Source organism: Anolis sagrei, chromosome 2, assembly GCF_037176765.1.
Source record: "Anolis sagrei isolate rAnoSag1 chromosome 2, rAnoSag1.mat, whole genome shotgun sequence".
In the NCBI taxonomy this organism is placed as follows: Eukaryota; Metazoa; Chordata; class Lepidosauria; order Squamata; family Dactyloidae; genus Anolis; species Anolis sagrei.
The window spans coordinates 14,563,569-14,585,931 of NC_090022.1; the positions used below are offsets into that span (position 1 = coordinate 14,563,569).

The 22,363-nt window shown below is 43.7% G+C and overlaps 2 protein-coding genes across 2 annotated transcripts in view; both read left to right on the forward strand.

Moving 5' to 3' along the window:
• Window positions 1-22,363, forward strand: part of LOC132765907 (zinc finger protein 585A-like) — a 37,988-nt gene continuing 15,625 nt past the window's right edge. Inside the window, exons 1-5 of the mRNA XM_067464740.1 lie at window positions 1-203; window positions 2,322-3,393; window positions 5,052-5,163; window positions 7,120-7,855; window positions 13,078-13,081. Of these exons, the coding sequence (XP_067320841.1) occupies window positions 2,554-3,393; window positions 5,052-5,163; window positions 7,120-7,855; window positions 13,078-13,081 (1,692 nt within the window). The 5' untranslated portion in view covers window positions 1-203; window positions 2,322-2,553. The remainder of the gene's footprint in view (window positions 204-2,321; window positions 3,394-5,051; window positions 5,164-7,119; window positions 7,856-13,077; window positions 13,082-22,363) is intronic.
• Window positions 12,906-20,358, forward strand: LOC132765927 (zinc finger protein 436-like). The gene is made up of 2 exons (XM_060760229.2): window positions 12,906-13,081; window positions 15,307-20,358. The coding sequence occupies exon 2, from the start codon at window positions 15,321-15,323 to the stop codon at window positions 16,539-16,541; it is 1,221 nt and encodes a 406-aa protein (XP_060616212.2). The 5' UTR covers window positions 12,906-13,081; window positions 15,307-15,320; the 3' UTR covers window positions 16,542-20,358.

Below are 22,363 nucleotides of genomic sequence, written 5' to 3' on the forward strand. Positions count from 1 at the left end.
GAGGAAAGGACGCTTCCAGGACTAGATCTGAAGAGTTAAAGCCATAGAGCTCTGAGCCTCAGAGAGAGAGCCACTTGCTTTGCAGAGGGTGGGGGCTTGCAAAGGCAGCCAGGTCCCTTCCTGCTCCCATTCCTAGCCAAGCCTATGCAGCCTGCACCTATTGTTGCAAAAATGCCTTTATTTATTGCAGATCTGAAGCTGGGGTGAGTATTTTTTTGGGAGGGTGGCTTTCCCAGGGTTCACTGAAATAGGATCCTCCCCTCCAGTATTTGGATTGATTCCACCTTGACATCCCAAGCTGCTGTATTTCTCATGTCTCATTTTCCTTCTCCCTAATAAATAGTGATGAGGTTTTCTATTGAGCAGGCAAGTCATACAAAATGACAACAAGGGTGCATCTCCACTGTAGAAGGAATGCAGTTTGACACCCCTTTAACTGGGTGACCTGGGTCTGGGATAGAAAGCTCAAGACCTTGTAAAACTAAAATTCCCAGGATTTCATAGCATTGAGCCATGCCAGTAAAAGGGGCGTCAAACGGCATTCATTCTATAGTGTACATGCACCACAAGGCCCTGGAATTGACTTTTTAAAAACATAGATAATGAGTCAGCATTATTTGGCAGATCTTTATGGAATCTGGGGAGCGGCATGAGCTTCCACTGTCAGCTCAAACTTCTCCAATCTAGCAGTTTGAAAACATGCAAATGTGAATAGATCAATAGGTATTGCTCTGGCGGGAAGGTAACGGTGCTCCATGCAGTCATGCCAGCATGAGCTTCCACTGTCAGCCCAAACTTCTCCAATCTAGCAGTTCGAAAACATGCAAATGTGAGTAGATCAATAGGTACCGCTCCGGCGGGAAGGTAACGGTGCACCATGCAGTCATGCTGGCCACATGACCTTGGAGGTGTCTAATGACAACACCGGCTGCTATGGACAGCACCGGTGGCGCAGTGGGTTAAACTCACTGCCGGCAGGACTGAAGACCAACAGGTCGCAGGTTCGAATCCGGGGAGAGGCGGATGAGCTCCCTCTATCAGCTCCAGCTCCTCATGCGGGGACATGAGAGAAGCCTCCCACGAGGATGATAAAAACATCAAATCATCCAGGCATCCCCTGGGCAATGTCCTTGCAGATGGCCAATTCTCTCACACCAGAAGCGACTTGCTCCTGACACGACAAAAACAACAACAACAAAAAAAACGGCTCTTTGGCTTAGAAATGGAGATGAGCACCAACCTCCAGGGTCGGACACGACTGGACTTCATGTCAGGGGAAAACCTTTACCTTTACTATTTAAGTATCTTGAATACCTTTAGGGGAAAAAAAATTGTTGTTGGGTAGCTGTGAGTTTTCCAGGTTGTCTGGCCATGTTCCAGAAGCATTCTCTCCTGATGTTTCACCCACATCTATAGCAGGGCATCCTCAAAGGTTGTGAGGTTTGTTGGAAACTAGGCAAGTGGGATTTATATATCTGTGGGATATCCAGGGTGGGGGAAAGAACTCTTGTCTGTTTGAGGCAAGTGTGAATGATGCAATTGGCCAGCTTGATTAGCATTGAATGGCCTTGCAGCTTCAAAGCCTGGCTGCTTCTTGCCTGGGGGGATCCTTTGTTGAGAGGTGTTAGCTGGGCTGGATTGTTTCCTGTCTGGAAACCATGAAAATGAACAAAATCTGGTTACCAGTATTAAAAACTCTAAAATCAGGAGAGTAAATAAAGAGCAACACTACAAAACAAACAAACAAACAAAAAAAAAAACACACACACAAAACACAAAAAAGGGGGAATCCTTTCTTGGGATGTGTTAGCTGGCCTTGATTGTTTACAGTCTGGAATTCCTCTGGTTTTTTAGTGTTGTTCTTTATTTACTGCCTTGGGGAATCCTTTCTTGGGAGGTGATTAGCTGGCCCTGATTGTTTCTTGTCTGGAATTCCTCTGTTTAATGAGTGTTGCTCTTTATTTACTGTCCTGATTCTAGAGTTTTAATACTGGTAGCCAGAGTTGTTAGGCACAGCTTCTGCCAACCTAGGAAATGTGAGTCAATAGATACCGCTCCGGCGGGAAGGTAACAGTGCTCTATGCAGTCATGCTGGCCACATGATCTAGGAGGTGTCTATGGACAACGCTGGCTCTTTGGCTTAGAAATGGAGATGAGCACCACCCCCAGAGTCAGACACAACTGGACTTAATGTCAGGGGGAAACCTTTACCTTTACTTTATGTTGTTGGTCCCATGGCTATAGGGGTCATACTGTGATAAACAAATGTTTCGATTTTGTATACTTGATGTCTCATTCTTTATATTTTCTTCCACTTTTAGGTCAGTTTCTCCCCCATGAATATCTGTCATCATCTATATACGTATTATTTTTATCTGGACTCACATCTCTGTGTCTGATGGAATTTACTGGCACCCCTAAATTGTAAATTCACATATATGATATTTGCCAAAAGAGTGTTGCGATAAGGAAATAGTGAAAGGAAGAGGGGAAGGTGGAAAGTCAAACATTGCACCTTGACACTGAAATTTAGTTTTCTTGGCCCTGGAGAAGATGGCCACCAAGCAAAAGATTCTGGGAAACTCCCTTCCCTTTGAGTTGCAATCAAGAAGACACAGGATGGAGAAAGCCATTCTAAGCCTCAAGACTGAAGACGACTCAGATGGAAGGTGCAGATCTCCCAGCATCCAAACCGGGAACGTGACCAAAATGGCATCTCCGCCGATCAAAGACGAAGAGGACGGTTCAGCCCAGCAGTGGGAAAACCCTTGGCAGGATTTCTCAAAGATAGGACAACCCTTCCACACAAGGTGGGAGGACTCTCCAAACTCCAAAACCTCTTCCTGGCACCACGGCGAGACTTTGCCGAACAACTTCCAACAGACAGCTAATGCTAGTTGCCAGTCTGGAGCACAGCACACGATCCAACCGTTGCCCATCTTTGGCAGGGATGTTCGAAGTATGGATGGCAAAGAAGAGGTGAACTGCGAGAAAGCAGAGCAAACAGCGCTTCTGGATTCAGATACGGTCAGTGTGGAGACGTGCCGGCAGCAATTCCGGCAGTTTTGCTACTTGGAAGCCGAGGGGCCCCGGGAGGTGTGCAGCCAGCTCTGGTTCCTCTGCTCTCAGTGGTTGAAACCAGAGAGAAGCACCAAGGAGCAGATTCTGGAGCTGCTGATCCTGGAGCAGTTCCTGGCCATCTTGCCACTGGAGATCCAGGGCTGGGTGAAGGAACGTGTGCCGGAGACCTGCACCCAAGCCGTGGCCCTGGCAGAGGAGTTCCTGATGCGGCAGGAAGAGCCGCTGAGAGAGGACCCGGAGGACCCTGAGGATCTTGGAGCAGAAGAGAGTGATTTGGAGTCCTTGTTGCCCTTGCAACACATGGAAAAAGTGGTGAGGGTTGATATTTTGTATAGACCTGTCCCTCTCTTTTGAGTTCACAGTGCTCTCCAGTATTTTCTGTTGGTCATGGGAGTTCTGTATGCCAAGTTTGGTCGAATTCCATTGTTGTTGGATTTCAGAATGCTCTTTGAATGTAGGCGAACTATCAATCCCAGTGACTACAACTCCCAAATGACAACATCAACCCTGCCCAACCCCACCAGTATTCAAATTTTGACGTATTGGATATTTGTGCCAAATTTGATCCAGTGAATGAAAATACATCCTGCATATCTGATATTTACAAAGCAGTATCAAAATTACAGTGGTGAAGTGGCAACGTGAATAATGTTATGGTTGGGGGTGACCACAACATGAGGAACTGTATTAAGGGGTCGCCGCATTAGGAAGCTTGAGAAACCCTGCTGTAGATGCACCTTTAGATGTTTCCCGCATTTGGCCCTCTAGATGTGTTGAGTTCTATCTGTCAGAATCCCTAAGCGTGGGAACTGAAATCCAAAACACCTGGAGGACCAAACTAATGTTAAGACTTTCTGTAATATTTCAGATTTCAATAGTAATGTCAAATATACGTAGTATGATTTTACATAGGATTTGTGCTACATCAGAACAGTAAAGACAAATATCAATTAAGTAAAATAAACATTAAATATTAAATAACCAGAAAAATAAAATAAGGTGTAAACACTAAACTAATCAGGGAATCTGCTATTGCAACACATGCAATGAAGTGGTTTAAAACCAGGGCCTTCTCAGTGGTGGCCCCTCCGCTGTGGAACTCCCTTCCTGGGGAATATTGGATCAGCGCCCTCCCTCCTGAACTTTAGGAAAATAGTTTTTATTTGTCGTGTCAGGGCAACCAGTCAATTATATTACATGTCTAACAGAACAAAGCAAACAAACAGACAAAATTCAAGATGTGTGAGTTTGGTAGTTGATTAAATGTCCTTTGACCAGTATCTGGCCACTTGGAGTGCTTCTGGTGTTTCTGCAAGAAGCTCCTCCATTGTGCAAGTGGCATGGCTCAGGTTGCATTGCAGTAGGTGGTCAGTGGTTTGCTCCTCTCCACACTTGCATGTCGTGGATTCCACTTTGTAGCCCCATTTCTCGAGGTTGGCTCTGCATCTTGTGGTGCCAGAGCACAGTCTGTTCTTCGCCTTCCAAGTTGCCCAGTCCTCTGTGTGCCCAGAGGGGAGTCTCTCATTTGGTATCAGCCATTGGTTGAGGTTCTGGGTTTGAGCCTGCCAAAGGAAAAGAGTGAAAACCTGGCTTGTCGAGCAAGCTTTTGGAACCTCATTGTAACCAGATAAACCCAGTATTGTGAACAAATATGGAATGATGCAAATGGACATGAATTTAAACCTGGAAGTCATTGATTTTTATAGTTTTAAATTGTTTTTATATGAATTTTGTTATGTGATTTAACCTGACTATGTATTTATGTGTGTTCGGCATCTAATTGTTGCCAGTCTGTACGCCTCCCTGTCACCTCCAGGCTGAAAAAGGGGGAAATAAAAGTGTGAACTAAATAATGTGAGCTTTCCAGAGCATTACATCAAAGTTTTTGCAGTATGCAGAGCAGAACACTCAACGTTATATTCTCCCAACACTCTCGTTGTGTATTTATTATGCTTTTGTTGTTATTTCAGGTATCTGGCCTATTGGCAGAAGTGGGACTTTATTCCTCTACTACAATAGAACCCATCCTTGGTGCCCACAAAGAGAGCAAGCAGAAGAAGGACCGAGATGCCCATTTGTTCAGTAAGTAGTGTTTATGACCCGTTTCCTAGCCTGGCTGGAACTTTGCTGATTTCAAAAACCTAACATTGGTTAATTGGATTTACATCCCGTGCTTATCCCAAAACAGAGAAGCTCACATCAATAATAAGAAAAAGTGTGGCAAACTAGTTAAAACACAGTACAAGCACAATGATTAAAACAGACTTAAAGATAGAATCGTAGAATCAAAGAGTTGGAAGAGACCTCATGGGCCATCCGGTCCAACCCCCTGCCAAGAAGCAGGAATATTGCATTTAAATCACCCCTGACAGATGGTCATCCAGCTTCTGTTTAAAAGCTTCCAAAGAAGGAGCCTCCACCACATTCCAGGGCAGAGAGTTCCACTGCTGAACGGCTCTCACTGTCAGGAAGTTCTTCCTCGTGTTCAGATGGAATCTCCTCTCTTGTAGTTTGAAGCCATTGTTTCGCGTCCTAGTCTCCAAGGAAGCAGAAAACATTGCTCCTTCCTCCCTGTGGCTTCCTCTCACATATTTATACATGGCTATCATATCCCCTCTCAGCCTTCTCTTCTTCAGGCTAAGATGCAATGAACATTTAAGAAGAGGTCTCTACGAAATGCCTAGCTCCTGATTGATAAGAATTTCCATATTCAGTACCTGGTTGAATTGCTTTAGCTATATGAGGCCCTCCATTTCCATGTGGTTTCAAAACACAAGTTTACTGTGAAAATAGAAAAACTGCAAGTAAAAATCTGTTTGTTTGTTTTTTTACCTGAGAAAATACCACTTTAGGAATGTCTAGGGATGCATCTACACCAGGGGTTTTCAAACTACGGCCTGAGGGCCGGATACGGCCCTCCAAGGTCATTTACCCAGCCCTCACTCAGGGTCTACCTAAGTCTGAAACAATTTGGAAGCACACAACAACAACAACAATCCTATTTCATTAGCCAAAGGCAGGCCCACGCTTGCCATTGAAAAACTAATAAGTTTATATTTGTTAAAATTATTCTTCATTTTAATTATTGTATTGTTTTAAAATGTATTTATTTGCACTACAATTTTTTTTGTCGTGTCAGGAGCGATTTGAGAAACTGCAAGTTGCTTCTGGTGTGAGAGAATTGGCCGTCTGCAAGGACGTTGCCCAGGGGACACCAGGATGATTTAATTTTTTTTTTATCATCCTTGTGGGAGGCTTCTCTCATGTCCCCGCATGAGGAGCTGGAGCTGATAGAGGGAGCTCACCCGCCTCTCCCCGGATTCGAACCTGCGACCTGTCAGTCTTCAGTCCTGCCGGCACAGGGGTTTAACCCACTGCACCACCGGGGGCACACAAATAAGATATGTGCAGTGTGCATAGGAATTCAAATTATGTTATTTTTTTTCAAATTATAATCCTGCCCTCCAACAGTTTGAGGGACTGTAACCTGGCCTTCTGCTTAAAAAGTTTGAGGACCCCTGATCTACACTGTAGAATGAATGTGGTTTGACCCCATTTAACTGCTAATGAGTGCTGGTGTTTCGACATATAGCTCCCAGGATTCCATGGTATTGAACCATGGCAGTTGAAATGGTGTCAGACTGCTTTCATTCTTCAGTGTAGATCAGGCATGGGCAAATTTGGGCCCTCCAGGTGTTTTGGACTTCAACTCCCACCATTCCTAACAGCCTACCTTCATGGAGTGCCGTTACCTTCCCGCTGGAGCGGTACTTACTGATCTACTCACATTTGCATGTTTTTGAACTGCTGGGTTGGCAGAAGCTGAGGCCAACAGCAGAAGCTTACGTCGCTCCACAGATTAGAACATGCGACCTTTCGGTCAGCAAGTTTAGCAGCTCAGCGGTTTTATCCGCTGCGCCACCGGGGGCTCCAACACTGCCATATATTCCTGTTCAAAGCAGATAATGTGAGATTTTTTTCAGCTGTGTGGAAGGGCCCAAGTCAACTCTCAGTTCTCTCTTTTTTTTGTTCCATCAGATCACAAACAATCAAGGGAAAGTGCAAAACCTTCGGAAGTGAAAAGCTCTATGAAAGAGGAGCTTCCAGAAGACTGTGGGGCAGACTTTGAAGCTGATACAGGTGTTCCTGAAAGGGGGAAGCCTCCCGCAATTGGCTTGAAGCCACACAAATGCTCTGAGTGTGGGAAACGCTTCCACCAAATCTCCCACCTGAACAGACACCTGAGGATCCACACTGGAGAGAAGCCATACAAGTGTTTGGACTGCGGGAAAAGCTTTACGCAGGGCTCCTGCCTGCTGGGGCACCAAAGGATCCACACGGGTGAGAAAGCATATTCCTGCTCCTACTGCGACAAAAGCTTTATCTGGAGCTCCGGCTTGCATCAGCATGAAAAAATCCACCTGGGAGAGAAGCCCTATAAGTGCTTGGAGTGCGGGAAGAGCTTCCACCGGAGCTCGGCACTCACCGACCACGTGAGGTCCCACACCGGGGAGAAACCGTACACCTGCTCAGACTGCGGGAAGGGCTTCAGCCAGCACTCGAACCTCATTGTGCACCGGAGGGTCCACACCGGAGAGAAACCGTACACGTGTTCCATCTGTGGCAAAAGCTTCACCCGGACTGCGCTGCTCATGGCACACCTGAGAATCCACACAGGGGAGAAGCCCTACAAGTGCTTGGTCTGCGAGAGGAGCTTCAGGGAGAGGCCGGCTCTCACGAAACATAAGAAAATCCACATGAGAGAGAATGTGTAGCAAAGGTGGGCATCACGGTAGCAAGTGTGGACATTGGTTGTCTTTTGTGTGCACACAGTTGGCGTCTACCCCAACAGATCTGTCGACAGTGTTTTGATTGTCTATTCTTGCATGGATGACCCTTGGGGTCTCTTCCAACTATGATCCCACCAGGGCACCACAATTCAAGAAGGATATTGAAAAGATGGAACATGTCCATAGAAGGGTGTAATGTGTTAGCCTACCTTACAGGGTTGGTGTAAGAGCAGTAAACATACCTGATTTGGAAAAGCTAAGGAGAGAAGAGGGGTGGAGCAATCAGACAGCTTCATAGCTGGAAGTGCAGTCTGGTTGGCTGATGGAGGGTGTGTTTAGCAACTGGAGGTGGGCAGAACCAGAGGGAAAAGTAAGAGCTAATGCAGCCAGAGTCTTGTCAGTTGGGAATTTGGTATTTGAAGAGTTAGGTTAGGATATTTGAAGGGCAAGGAAGGAAGGAAGGGTTTTGGGAACTGTTGTTAAAAGATACCTCTTTGAGGAAGATAGTTAGACCCTTCAAGGAGAAGGAGTAAGAAATATAGTAGGCCTCTATAGTGTTCAGAGTGCTGGTGTGGAAAGAGGTTTCAAAAGGTTCAAAAGATCCTGTTTGTATTAATGTGTGTGGAACTTTGTTTTAAGGAACTCAAGTTATAAGACCATTCTCTGTAAAAGTAAAGCCTGACAATGTATTGAAACCACTACACATCTTTACTTTACTTTACATATTCTTGTATTGTCGAAGGTTTTCATGGCTGGAATCACTGGGTTGTTGTAGGTTTTTCCGGCTATATGGCCATGTTCTAGAGACATTCTCTCCTGACGTTTTGCCTGCATCTATGGCAAGCATCCTCAGAGGTAGAGAGGTCTGTTGGAACTAGGAAAAAAGGGGTTTATATATCTGTGGAATGACCAGGGTGGGACAAAGGACTCTTGTCTGCTGGAGCTAGGTGTGAATGTTTCAACTGACCACCTTAATTATCATTTGATGGCTTGGCAGTGCCTGGGGGAATCTTTTGTTGAGAGGTGATTAGATGTGCCTGATTGTTTACTCTATGTTGGAGTTTTTTTTAATACGTGTAGCCAGATTTTGTTCATTTTCATAGTTTCCTCCTTTCTGTTGAAATTGTCCACATGCTTGTGGATTTCGATAAGCCATTGAAATACACAAGCATGTGGACATTTTCAACAGAAAGGAGGAAACCATGAAAATGAACAAAATCTGGCAACCAGTATTAAAAAACTCTAAAATTACAACAGCAAAACAACAGAGAGCAAACAATCAGGCACATCTAATCACCTCTCAACAAAAGATTCCCCCAGGCACTGCCAAACCATCAAATGCTAATTAAGGTGGTCAGTTGAAACATTCACACCTAGCTCCAGCAGACAAGAGTCCATTGTCCCACCCTGGTCATTCCATAGAAATATAAACCCTTTTTCCTAGTTCCAACAGACCTCACTACATCTGAAGATGCTTGCCATAGAGAAAATGCCTCTAGAACATGGCTATATAGCCTGGAAAAATCTACAACAACCCAGTAAAGCCTGACAATTTATTGAAACCACTACACATCTTTACTTTACTTTACATATTCTTGTTTTATTTCACCTGAAGATTTCGTGTGTTTTTTTGAACATGCTCAGTGAAGGAGGTAGCTTATAAATCAATAAAGGTGACAGCAAAAGAAACCTTAATAAATATTTGATGGCAGCAAAGAAATATTTAATATACAGCGGTGGCATCCCACTCTCCTGCCTTGTGTATGAGGGTGTGTGTGTCCTTTATCCCTCACGGCCTTGGCTGACCATAACTGTCGTCCACATCTTTCATTGCAACCAAAGAAGGGCAGCCAAAAAGGTCCAAGGTCTGGAAGCCAAGCCCTATGAGGAGTGGCTGAAGGAGCTGGGTCTATTTGGCTTGGAGAGAAGAATGTTGAGAGGAGACATGAAAGAACTATAACGATAGAACTGTGCTCAAAGAACTAAAGAGAGCACCTCTCTGGGTATATTTAAGTCTTCCAGCACAGCAGTGTGGTCAACTTTTGCCATCATCCTTGACTTGCTATGTTGGCTGGGGCTTTTGGTTGTGGGAGTCCACAAGAAAACACGAGTCCTGGTGTTCCTAGCCTTAGATGCTGAACATAGGGACTTGAAAATATTATTTATTCAGGTTTGGAAAGATTTTAGTAGAACCTTGATTTTTTCTCTCTCCAAGTTTTGTAACACAACACCCCCTACCCCTACACACTTTTGTTTTCTTGTTCTAAACTGTGAATAAGGATGACAGTTGTTTTGGATGATAACATATAAATAAATATATTTATGGTGAAACATTGCTTGCAGCTTCCTTGAGCCATACATCAGTGCTGTATTAATAATATCATAGAATCCTAGTGTTGGAAGAGACCTCGTGGGTCATCTAGTCCAATCCCATTCTGCCAAGAAGCAGGAAAATCGCCTTCAAATCACCCCAACAGATGGCCATCCAGCCTCTGCTTCAAAGCCTCCAAAGAAGGAGCCTACACCACACACTGCGGCAGAGAGTTCCACTGCTGAACAGTTCTCACAGTCAGGAAGTTCTTCCTCATGTTCAGGCAGAATCTCCTTTCCTGTAGTTTGAAGCCATTGTTCCACATCCTAGTCTCCAGGACAAGTAATTGTTCACATTTGTGGGGGAGTAAGCACCATTAAATTCAGTGGAACTTCTAAGTAGACATTCAAAGAATGACAATAAAGATAATCTCTAAAAAAAAATTGGACCGAATTTGTTTTAAAATCTCACAAAAAATTAGCACTACTCAGAATTTTTGTCTCAGTAAATAATATCTATCTATCTATCTATCTATCTATCTATTTATTTACAGGGGACTCAGAGCAGATTACAATGCACATATACATGGCAAACATTCAATGCCATAGATATACAACATATGTAGACAGACACAGAGGCAATTTAACATTCCAGCTTTCCAGCTTCATGAGCATATGCATGATTTCAGCCACAGGGGGAGCTGCCACTTCACCTTCCACTTGTGACACTGAGTTCTTGATGGAGTACTTCCTCATTCTTACACAAGCTACTGGAAGGTTTTATGGTATCATAAATTAGTTAAATGAGCCTCCTCGCATAAAGTGGTACCTAAATTTCCTACTTGACAGAGGCAACTGTCTTTCAGGCTGCATAGGTCAACAGCAAGCTAGACTAATAATGGCCGGGAGCTCACTCCGACCTGGGCTGGCTTCAAATAGTCCTTAGGTGGCCATGTGAAAGCAAAAATATAAACTGTCTTGCGAAGCTCCTGCATAAAAAAAATCTAAAAAATGTAACTGTTGCCAAAACTCCTAGGCTCAGTTAAGCTTCTACCAATCAATCAGCTTCCTGCTTTGCATTTTCCAGTTAACACACTCACCGACTGAGATATGTGCAGTATGCATAGGAATTCATTCATGTTTTTTTCAAATTATAATCTGGCCCTCCAACAGTTTGAGGGACTGTGATTTGGCCCTCTGTTTAAAAACTTTGAGGACCCCTGCACAACAAGATTAGTACACAGCAAACAAGATCACTATGCTGGCTTTTGATCACACGTTGGACACTTCCCAAGTATCTAGGACTGTGTGATGTCTCGACATGTAAATGTTGTCAATGTCAATTGTGTTCAAGTACAGGCCAAGGTCTTTAGGCACTGCACCCAGTGTGCAGGAATATTGCATTCAAATCACTCCTGACAAATGGCCATCCAGCCTCTGCTTGGAAGCTTTTAAGCAGAGGATGGATGGCCATTTGTCAGGAGTGATTTGAATGCAATATTCCTGCTTCTTGGCAGGGGGTTGGACTGGATGACCCTTGAGGTCTCTTCCAACTCTTTGATTCTATGATTCTATGATTCTATGATCACTACTGGGACCCCCTTGACTGGCTTGTACCAGAGTCTTTCCAGTTCAATCTTTAAATCCTCATATCGTGTAAGCTTTTCCAAGTATTATTATTAGTAGTAGTAGTAGTAGTAGTATTATTATTTGAAACACAAAAAGATGATTCCACAGCAGACACTCTGGCTGTTGAATTGGATCGCACGTTGGACACTTCAAGCGTCTAGGACTGCGTGATGTATTTTATTTATTTATTTTGGGCACTTCTACCCTGCCCTTCTCAACCCCCTAAGGGGGACTCAGGGCGGCTTACAACCGGCACAATTCGATGCCAACAATTCAACAGATAAAATACATAACAACAATAACAATAGTTAAAACATTCAATTAATACAATAACAACTAAAAAGCCAATCTAGTGCCCAACGTTCACAGAGTTCTAAAATCCGTAAGTCCATTCAGCATTATCATAGTCCTTTCCAAATTCTGGTATCGGCGAATAATACATGCAGATCCCAGTAAGGTGCAGCTGGCAGATGGTAATTTTGTCAGTGCCAATTGTGTTTAAGTGCAGGCCAAGGTCTTTAGGCACTGCACCCAGTGTGCCGATCAGAACTGGGACCACCATTACTGGCTTGTGTCAGAGTCTTTGCAGTTCGATCTTTAAATCATATCGTGTCAGCTTTCCCAGTTGTTATTATTATTATTATATTTTATTATTGTTATTTTATTGTTATTACTATTGTTGTTATTAATAACAGCTGCTGTGGTTCAAGACTGTGGGATCATGGAAGTCGTAAGACTGCCATTATATTATTATTATTATTATTATTATTATTATTATTATTGACAACAACAACAACAATAAAAGAACAATAATAAAATATAATAATAATAACTAACAACAACAACAAAATAACAATAATAAAATATAACAACAACAACAACAATAATAATACAGGCAGTCATACGACTTCCATGATCCCACAGTCTTGAGCCACAGCAGCTAAAGTGGTACCAAACTGCATTAATTCTACCGTGTAGATGCACCCACTATTGCAGATCTCAAGTGTGCCTCTGCTGCCCCCAAATGACTTCTTTGCAAAACATGATCTTATTTTATTTTTATTTTTTTGCAAAGCCTGGGCTTGGAGGACTGCAAAGCAGGACGGCTACTTCCTTCCTTTTCCTTTCCCCCTTCCTTACTTCCTCTCCCCCCAGCAATTCCTGCCTATTCAATTGGTGGAGCAAAGCAGGGAAATCCTTTGGGAAATGTGCAAATTGCAATTGATCTTCCAGCTGTAAAGTCATTGTTTTTGCTGCACCTTTCCAGCAAGGTGAGTCCAATGCAGGTGGAAAGGGGAAGAGTTTCCTAAATTTAATTTCCCTCTTTTTTTATTTAATTTTTGTATTTCTGCTTTGCTTGAATGCAGAGAGGAAAGGAACAGCAATGGGTGGGAGAGGGAAATCCTCCCCTTTTCCAAAGATCTGAATTGTAAATATGTCTCAATTGCAGACCTAGGACAAAGATGGAGGAGAAAGTGTATCTGCTCCCCTTCTATACTCTCTACCTAAAATTTACCTATTCTGAATTGCAGCTATGTCTCAAATTTTCCTAAGACCAAGGAAGAAGGTGGGGGAGAAAATGCATTTGCTTCTTCCATAACCAGGTTATTTATAAATAATCTAATATTTAGGTTCTTATAGCTTTTTTCGGGCTATAGGGCCATGTTCTAGAGGCATTTCTCCTGACGTTTCGCCTGCATCTATGGCAAGCATCCTCAGAGGTAGTTTCCAACCGACCTCACTACCTCTGAGGATGCTTGCCATAGATGCAGGCGAAATGTCAGGAGAAATGCCTCTAGAACATGGCCCTATAGCCCGAAAAACCTACATGAACCTAGTGATTCCAGCCATGAAAGCCTTCGACAATAAATCTAATATTTATTTTGAATTGCAGGTATTTCCCAAATGCACTCCTATGGTCAATTTTTGAGTATTTTGGATTTTCTTATTATACAAATTGCTGCAAACAATATTTTGCCTGGGTTGTTGTAGGTTTTTCAGGCTTTATGGCCATGTTCTAGAAGCATTCTCTCCTGACGTTTCGCCTGCATATATGGCAAGCATCCTCAGAGGTTGTGAGGTCTGTTTTTCCTAGTTTCCAACAGACCTATTAATCTACTCACATTTGCATGTTTTCGAACTGTTAGGTTGGCAGAAGCTGGGGTTAACAGCGGGAGTTCACCCTGCTCCCTGGATTCGAACCTGTGATCTTTTGGTCAGCAAGTATAGCAGCTCAGTGGTTTAACCCACTGCGCCACGGGGGCTTCCAATTACATAAAAATAAACACATAAATAAAGAAAAACATCTTTCAAAAACCACAGCCAGGAAGGTGACAAGAGATCTTGGGAGATATCAAAGTATCTAGCTGGAGGAGAGAATCCTGGTGCAATTAAACCATGCTTCATCCCTTGCATCCCCTGTCCAGATACATTACATTGCTCTCTCACCCAGTGTTTTTAAACTTTTAATCTCTGCAACCAGCCTTGCCCACTGTGATCAACTTTCTGTGTTCAAATATTGTGATTTTATATTGTTCTGGTGAGTTTATTTATACTGTTTCTTGTATTTTATCTTATTTTCTTATATTTTATTGTTGCATTTTTATGCTGTATATTTGCATTGTTGTATTGCTGGGCTTGGTCTCATGTAACCCGCCCCAAGTCCCCTTGGGGATTAATTATTATTATTATTATTATTATTATTATTATTATTTGAAACACAACAAGATGAGTCCACAGCAGACACTCTGCTGGCTGTTGTATTGGATCATACGTCGGACACTTCCCAAGTGTCTAGGACTGTGTGATGTATCGGCGAATAATGCGTGCAGATCCCAGTAAGGTGGCCTTCTGCAGCTGGCAGCTGGCAATCTTGTCAGCGCCAATTGTGTTTAAGTGCAGGCCAAGAGCTTTAGGCACTGCACCCAGTGTGCCGATCACCATTGGGACCACCTTGACTGGCTTGTGCCAAAGTCTTTGAAATTTGATCTTTAAATCCTCATATCATGCTAGCTTTTCCAGTTGTTTCTCTTCAATCCTGCTGTCACCTGGGATTGCAACATCGACAATCCATACTTTGTTTTTTTAACACGATTGTGAGGTCAGGAGTATTATGCTCCAAAACTCTGTCTATCTGAATTTGGAAGTCCCAGAGTAGCTTGACGTGTTCATTCTGTGTAACTTTTTCTGGCTTGTGATCCCACCAGTTCTTTGTCACAGGCAGATGGTATTTGTGGCACAAGTTCCAATGAATCATCTGAGCAACGGTGTTGTGCCTCTTCTTGTAGTCTGTTTGCACGATCTTCTTGCAACATCTGAGGAAGTGGTCTTTTTAAAAAATTATTATTATTATTATCATTATCATTATTATTATTATTAGAGATGAGAAGAGTTTTAGCCAAATCACATCCAAAGGGCTACACACTCCCCATTCCTGGAAGATAGGTTGGTTTGTGTTTTGATTTCTCTCTCTTCTTTCTCTCTCTCAATATTTCAGGCATTGGCAGACAAATGAACGAAATCGAGGCAACTGCTGAACCAAAAGGCCCAGAGCACATGGAACAATGTGAGTCATTACTAGAGAATGTTGAAGACATTTCCAGATTCCATGAAGTGGAACGAATCTGTGAGATTGAATGCCAAACAGAAGATCCAGTAGGGATCATCCCAGATTTACGGGTGGGTGGTGTCTCTGTGGAAGGGACTTCCTATATATGCTCGGACTGTGGAAAAAGTTTCTGCAGTATCTCTAGCCTCATCAGCCACCAGAAAAGGAATCACTCGGGAGAGAAGCCATACAAATGTTCGGACTGCGGGAGGAGCTTTCACCAGAGCTCGGATCTTGTTAAGCACGAGAGGATTCACACGGGGGAGAAACCATACCAGTGCTCAGTGTGTGAGAAGCGATTCAACCAGCGCTCCTATCTTATAGTTCATGAACGTTTCCATACGGCAGAAAAGCCATATAAATGTTTCTTGTGTGGGAAGAGCTTCTGTTCCAATGCGCATCTCATGACTCATCAAAGAACCCACACTGGCGAGAGACCGTATCAGTGCCCTGATTGTGGTAAAAGGTTCACAACCAGTTCAAACTTTGTCAATCATAAGAAGACTCATACAGAGGAAAAACCATACAATTGCTCTCTTTGTGAGAAAAGTTTCAAGCGAAGCTCAAACCTGATCCAGCATGAGAGAACCCACACAGGCGAGAAACCCTATACTTGCCTCACTTGCGGGGAAAGCTTTGCTTCGAACTCAGGGCTGGTGAAGCACCAGAGAAGCCACACAGGGGAGAGACCTTACAAATGCTCCTACTGTGGCAAAAGCTTCAGTCAGAGCATGATTCTCACACAACACGAGAGGACTCACACCGGGGAGAAACCCTGCAAGTGCCCGGCTTGTGGGAAGAGCTTCCGTTCCAGTTCAGACCTGGTCAAACACAAAAGGATCCACACGGGGGAGAAGCCGTACAGATGCTCACTGTGCGGCAAAAGCTTCACGACCAGTTCGGATGTGGTGAAGCACGAAAGGACCCACACGGGCGAGAAGCCATACAAGTGTGGGACTTGTGGGAAAAGCTTCAGCCAGAGTGCGCACCTTATGCAACACCAGAGAATTCATACTGGAGAGAAACCCTACGCCTGCCTCACTTGTGGGAGATGTTTTACTTGCAGCGCACATCTTGTGGTCCATAAAAGAACCCACAAAGAGGGAGAGGTCCCCAAAACATAGATCTCTTCTGGTTGGGATGGGCAGAGCAGGGAGATCATATTAACGTATACAGTGTTCCCTTACTTATTGCGGGGGTTATGTTCCAGGATCTCCCGCAATAAGTGAAAAACTGTGATGCAGGGACACTATATTCATTTTAATATTTATACATTATTTTAGTAGTTATACACTATTTTAAATCTTTATAAATTTAAAATAAAGTGAATGAAAGGAAGGAAAGACCCTTCAAGGCTGGAGGGAGGGAGGACTGGGGAGGGAAAGTGCCTCAGAGAGTGGCGGCGGCAAAAACCCGCGAAACTGAAAATACCGCAATATATATTTTAAAGTAATATTTTTTGAAAACCGCAAAACAGTGAGTCTGTTAAAAGCAAACCACGAAGTAGTTCCCTTGCTACTTCGTGGTTCACTTTTTGAGGACTTGCTGTTTCGTGGGTGTTTGCCTCCCCGTTTATGAATGGTTGCCGTTGCCCAGAGCGGCGTTCTAATCCTGCCTCCTGGCAATGATGGAAAGGGGTTTCACCCTCCCTCTTGGGAGAGAGGCAGCCAATCAAGAGAGATTGCAAAGCAGATATAGCAAGCAAAAAAAAAAAGTCTGTGGTGCCTTTAAAACTCTCCTCGCTTCTGCCTCACCCTTGGAACTTGATAAACATATATATATCGTCCCTACTTCACGGATTTTCACTTTTTGCGGGTGGTCCTTGTCATGTATCATGTTCTGCAGTTGATAGTGGTTGGTGATAGAAGGGTTAATATAAGTCTTAGTTCTAAAGGGTTGAGTAATCTGTAAGTAAGAGTTCCTGGGGTGGAAGCAATTAAGGGTGGAGGTATGCAAGAGATATAAGAAGCTAGCCTTGGGACTGATTTTGGGAGAAAAATATTCTGTCACGATGCCAGGGCTCTGCCATTATTCTGGCAGAGGTGAATCAAACAAACACCCAGTTTGTATCAAACAATTCAATTAAAACGGCACTTACTTCCTGGTCATTTTAATAGTCCAAAACATAAAACATAAAGATAGCACTCAGCCACAGAATATAAAAAACTGACAGCAAACACCATTGCAGGTTCAAGATAACATCGTACTCAAAAGGTCCAGTCCAGTGGTCAAATACGGAGAGTTCAATAAGCAAAGTCCAGGGATCAAAAGTCTATACTGTAGTTAAAAGCCAGTCCAAAGATTCAAGGTTCCAGGATTCCAAAGGTTCAGAAGACCAGTCGGGACACCGAAAATCCACAAACCTGGGGAAAACCAGCAGCATCTACCACCAAAATAAGACAAATACTTTTCTCCCAAATATCAGTCCCAAGGATGGTTCCTTGTATCCAGAAACACCCAGCTGCAACCTATCTCTTGCATACCCCCATCCTTAATTGCTTTCATCCATGAACTCCTACTTACAGATTACTCAACCCTTTAGAACTAAGACTTGCATTAACTCATCACCAACCACCATCAACTGCAGAACATGATACATGACAATCTTGGAACATATCTCCCGCGATAAGTGAGGGAACACTATATTTATGCATAAGTCAGCTGAAAAGCTTCTATCCAGTTCCACTGGGTGGAAGCCATCAGCGCTGAGTTTCCTGATCCAAAATACAGCTATTGCATTGTTTTCAAAAATGTTTGCCAGTGCGGTTTCAGTCCCTTATGTGGAGCCCACATTGCCTCTGAAATTGGGTGGAGGCCTTGGATGGTAGCTATTGGGAGAACAAAACAGAAAGGGCCATTATTGTACAACTGCTCCCCAGGTTTCGCTGGCTTGTGCACCTCCATTTTCATTTCTTGCAGGGGTAGGGGAAGAAAAAGCATCAAATCAGAGCAGAGAAAATTACTTTTAAAAAATTACTTTTAAAAAAGTAATTACCATATATACTTGTGTATAAGTTAACCTCATGTATAAGTTGAGGGCAGGTTTTGGGGCCAAAATCATAGGTTTCGGTATGATTCATGTATAAGCCAAGGGTCTTTCTGTGGAGAGGGGAAAGTAGCAATGTGTCACGTTGCCAGGGCTGTGCCGTTATTCCGGCAGAGGTGAACCAAACAAACTCCTAGTTTGAGTTAAACAATTTAATTAAAGCAGCACTTGCTGTCTGGCTGTTTGAATAGTCTAGAATATAAAACATAAAGATAGCACTCAGCCACAGAATATAAAATAAAAACTGACAACAAACACTGTTGCAGGTTCAAGTTAACACCGTAGTCAAAAGGTCTAGTCCAGTGGTCAAACGCTGTGAGTTCAGTAAACAAAGTCCAGGGATCAAGAGTCTATACCGTAGTCCAAAGATTCAAGGTTCCAGGGTTCCAAGAGTACAGGAGACAGGTCAGGATACTGAAAATCCACAAACCTGGGGGGAAAACCAGCAGCATTTACCACCAAAATAAGACAAATACTTTTCCCCCAGAAGATCAATCCCAAGGCTAGCTCCTTGTATCCAGAAACACCCAGCTGCAACCTATCTCTTGCATACCTGCACTTAATTGCTTTCACCCATGAACTCTTACTTACAGATTACTCAACCCTTTAGAACTAAGACTTACATTAATCCTTCCGTTACCAACTGTGAGGCCTGGTATCATGTTCTGCAGTTGAACATGATCACCATCAACTGCGGAACATGATACATGACACAATGCCATTGCAGGAGGTCAGCTGCCAATGGCTCTGCCATTTCCTCACCAAGACATTCAGAAAGACCACTAGTGGCATCATTGGGGAAAGAGGATATGGGGTAGGTCTTTCTTTTACATTTCCCCAGGATGAACTAAGCTCTTGCCTTTCACCACTCAACTCAGAGAAGGGAATTGTTCCTTTTAAAATAGGAGTTAAAGTAGGGTATGCACATTGACATGTGGATACGTCAGTCCAGGTTTTTGTGGGTTGAAATTTTGGATAAAATTTCTAAATTTATACATGAGTATTTACAGTATCAGCTGAGCCTGAACAAATCCATGCAAAAAGAAGAAAGGAAATGTTCTATGCAGTGGCTAAACCAGACTAAATATGATTAGAACCCCATTGGGAGGGCAGTATATGATAAAAATAAGAACTGTTCTTATTGTAAATTAAAATAATTTTTAAAGCCACTAGGAGAAAGCCATTCAGACCATGAGAATAAGAATCAGCATGTCGTTGTGGCCTGTCGAATCTAAATCCAAGACAAGTATATTGATGCTTCCTTAAGTGTCAGCTACCCTGGAGAATGCTTTCTTTCCTTTCTACTTTCCAATATTATAGAGCAGTGGTTGTCAACATGTGGGTCCCCAGGTGTTTTGGCCTGCAACTCCCATAAATCCCAGTTTAACAGCTGTTAGGATTTCTGGGAGTTGAAGGCCAAAACATCTGGGGACCCACAAGTTGAGAACCGCTGTTATAGAGAGAAATGGAAGCTGAAAAGTTTGGAACTTAAATGAGTTCAGCATAGTGGACGCCATGCTGGGTCAGCTCAGGTTAGTATTTGGAAGGCAGACTGCCAATACATAACATTTTTCATAAGACAGAAGCGATAAAATTGCTTCTGAGTATTTCTTGTCGAAAAACTCCCTATGAAATTCATAGGGTTTGCTACAAATCAAGAGGCGATTGAAGGCACAAACACGCACAGTGATTTGGGAATGTGTAAAATAGGTGCAAGGTCAATATGTAATTTTGGGCAAAAGCCATGGCGCCTAGGCTCTAGAGGTGAGAGAAGACCAGCAGGGAGAAAATGTCTATGAAATTACAATAATTGGTGCAGAAGTAAAGGAAATTCATGCATTATTGTTTGTAGTTCTTTTGTAATAAATAGACATGAGTTTGTGCCACCTGTACAAGCCTTCATTTGGTGAGAATGTTGACATTGAGCAAGAAATAACTACAGGGAAAGAGATTCCACGTAAATACTCAGATTTACTCGGGTCTAGTCCACTATCAAATCTAATGTGCACCTCAATTTTCTAAACCTTGAAACCCAAAAAAAGTATTGTCGAAGGCTTTCATGGCCGGAATCATTGAGTTGTTGTAGGTTTTTTCGGGCTATATGACCATGGTCTAGAGGCATTCTCTCCTGACGTTTTGCCTGCATCTATGGCAAGCATCCTCAGAGGACGGACAGCCTGGCAGCATACGCAGGTGCTACCCTTTAAGTGACTGCCGCACTCCTCCTCTGTTTCTGCTGACCTTTATACTCAAGTAATAGGTCATAGAAAGTACTCTCTTTCCAACCCCCCTCCCTTGACCTTTTAAAGGAAAGTACCTTCTTGTACCTGCAGACTCTGCGCTTAACCACAACCTTTGGCTTAACCACAACACAACTACTTCCTACGTAGGCTTGAACTTTGTATGACCTCTACATGTCACATCTTGTTTCTTAAAAACATTTCCTTCTGTGTTGCTCCTTTTCTACAGAGAAAGGGTATATTTCTCTTTTGCTGTTAATTTCATTCAAAGCCCCTTCCTTAGCATTTGCAAATTTCACTCAAAGACCCTTTCAGCTGCACTCGCAGAGCTTAGGCCATGTTGTATTTCAGTATTGGTTGTCCTTTGTTAATTTCAGAATAACGATATTTGCATATACATACAAAACGGGATACCATGGAGATGAGACCCAAGTCTAAATACAATATTCATATATATTTATTTATTTATTATTTATTTATTTATTTATTTATTTATTTATTATTTGCATTTATTGACCGCCCCTCTCAGCCCGAGGGCGACTCGGGGCGGTGAACAACAACACAAAGAAACAGTGTACAATAAGTCAGGACAACACAAACCAGACAATACAAACATAACATATACTTATACTAAAAGTCCGCTTCGTCTAGTCCCGGGATCGTAGCCAAAATTCATAGTCCTAGTCCATTCCAGAGTCGTTCAAGATGCACTCAATTGAAGGCCTGCTCGAAGAGCCATGTTTTCAGGCCCCTACGAAAGGCCATCAAAGAGGGCGCCTGCCTAACTTCAGCAGGGAGGGTGTTCCACAGCCGGGGGGCCACCACCGAGAAGGCCCGCTCTCTCGTCCCCGCCAGACGTGCCTGTGAGGCAGGCGGGACCGAGAGAAGGGCCTCTCCGGATGATCTCAAGGCCCTCGTGGGCTCATAGGCCGAGATGCGGTCTGCAAGGTATTTTGGGCCGGAACCGTTTAGGGCTTTGTAGGATAACACCAACACCTTAAATTGGGCCCGGTAGCGAATCGGCAGCCAGTGGAGTTGGGACAGCAGGGGCGTTGTATGCTCTCTGCGTCCTGCTCCCGTTAGCAACATGGCTGCCGCGCGCTGGACTAGCTGAAGCTTCCGGGCCGTCTTCAAGGGTAGCCCCACGTAGAGAGCGTTGCAGTAGTCGAGGCGGGATGTGACCAAAGCGTGTACCACCGTGGCCAAGTCAGACTTCCCAAGATACGGGCGCAGCTGGCGCACGAGCCGAAGCTGTGCAAATGCTCCCCTGGTCACCGCTGAAACCTGAGGCTCCAGGCTCAGCGATGAGTCCAGGGTCACACCCAAGCTGCGAACCTGCGCCTTCAAGGGGAGTGCGACCCCGTCCAGCACAGGCTGTAACCCTATACCCTGTTCGGCCCTGCGACTGACCAGGAGTACCTCTGTCTTGTCTGGATTTAGTTTCAGTTTGTTCGCCCTCATCCAGACCGTTACAGCGGCCAGGCACCGGTTCAGGACTTCGACGGCCTCCTTAGTAGCAGGTGGAAAGGAGTGACAGAGTTGGACATCATCTGCGTACAGATGACACCGCACCCCGAAACTCCGGATGATCTCACCCAGCGGCTTCATGTAGATGTTAAACAGCAAGGGGGACAAGATGGAACCCTGAGGAACGCCACAG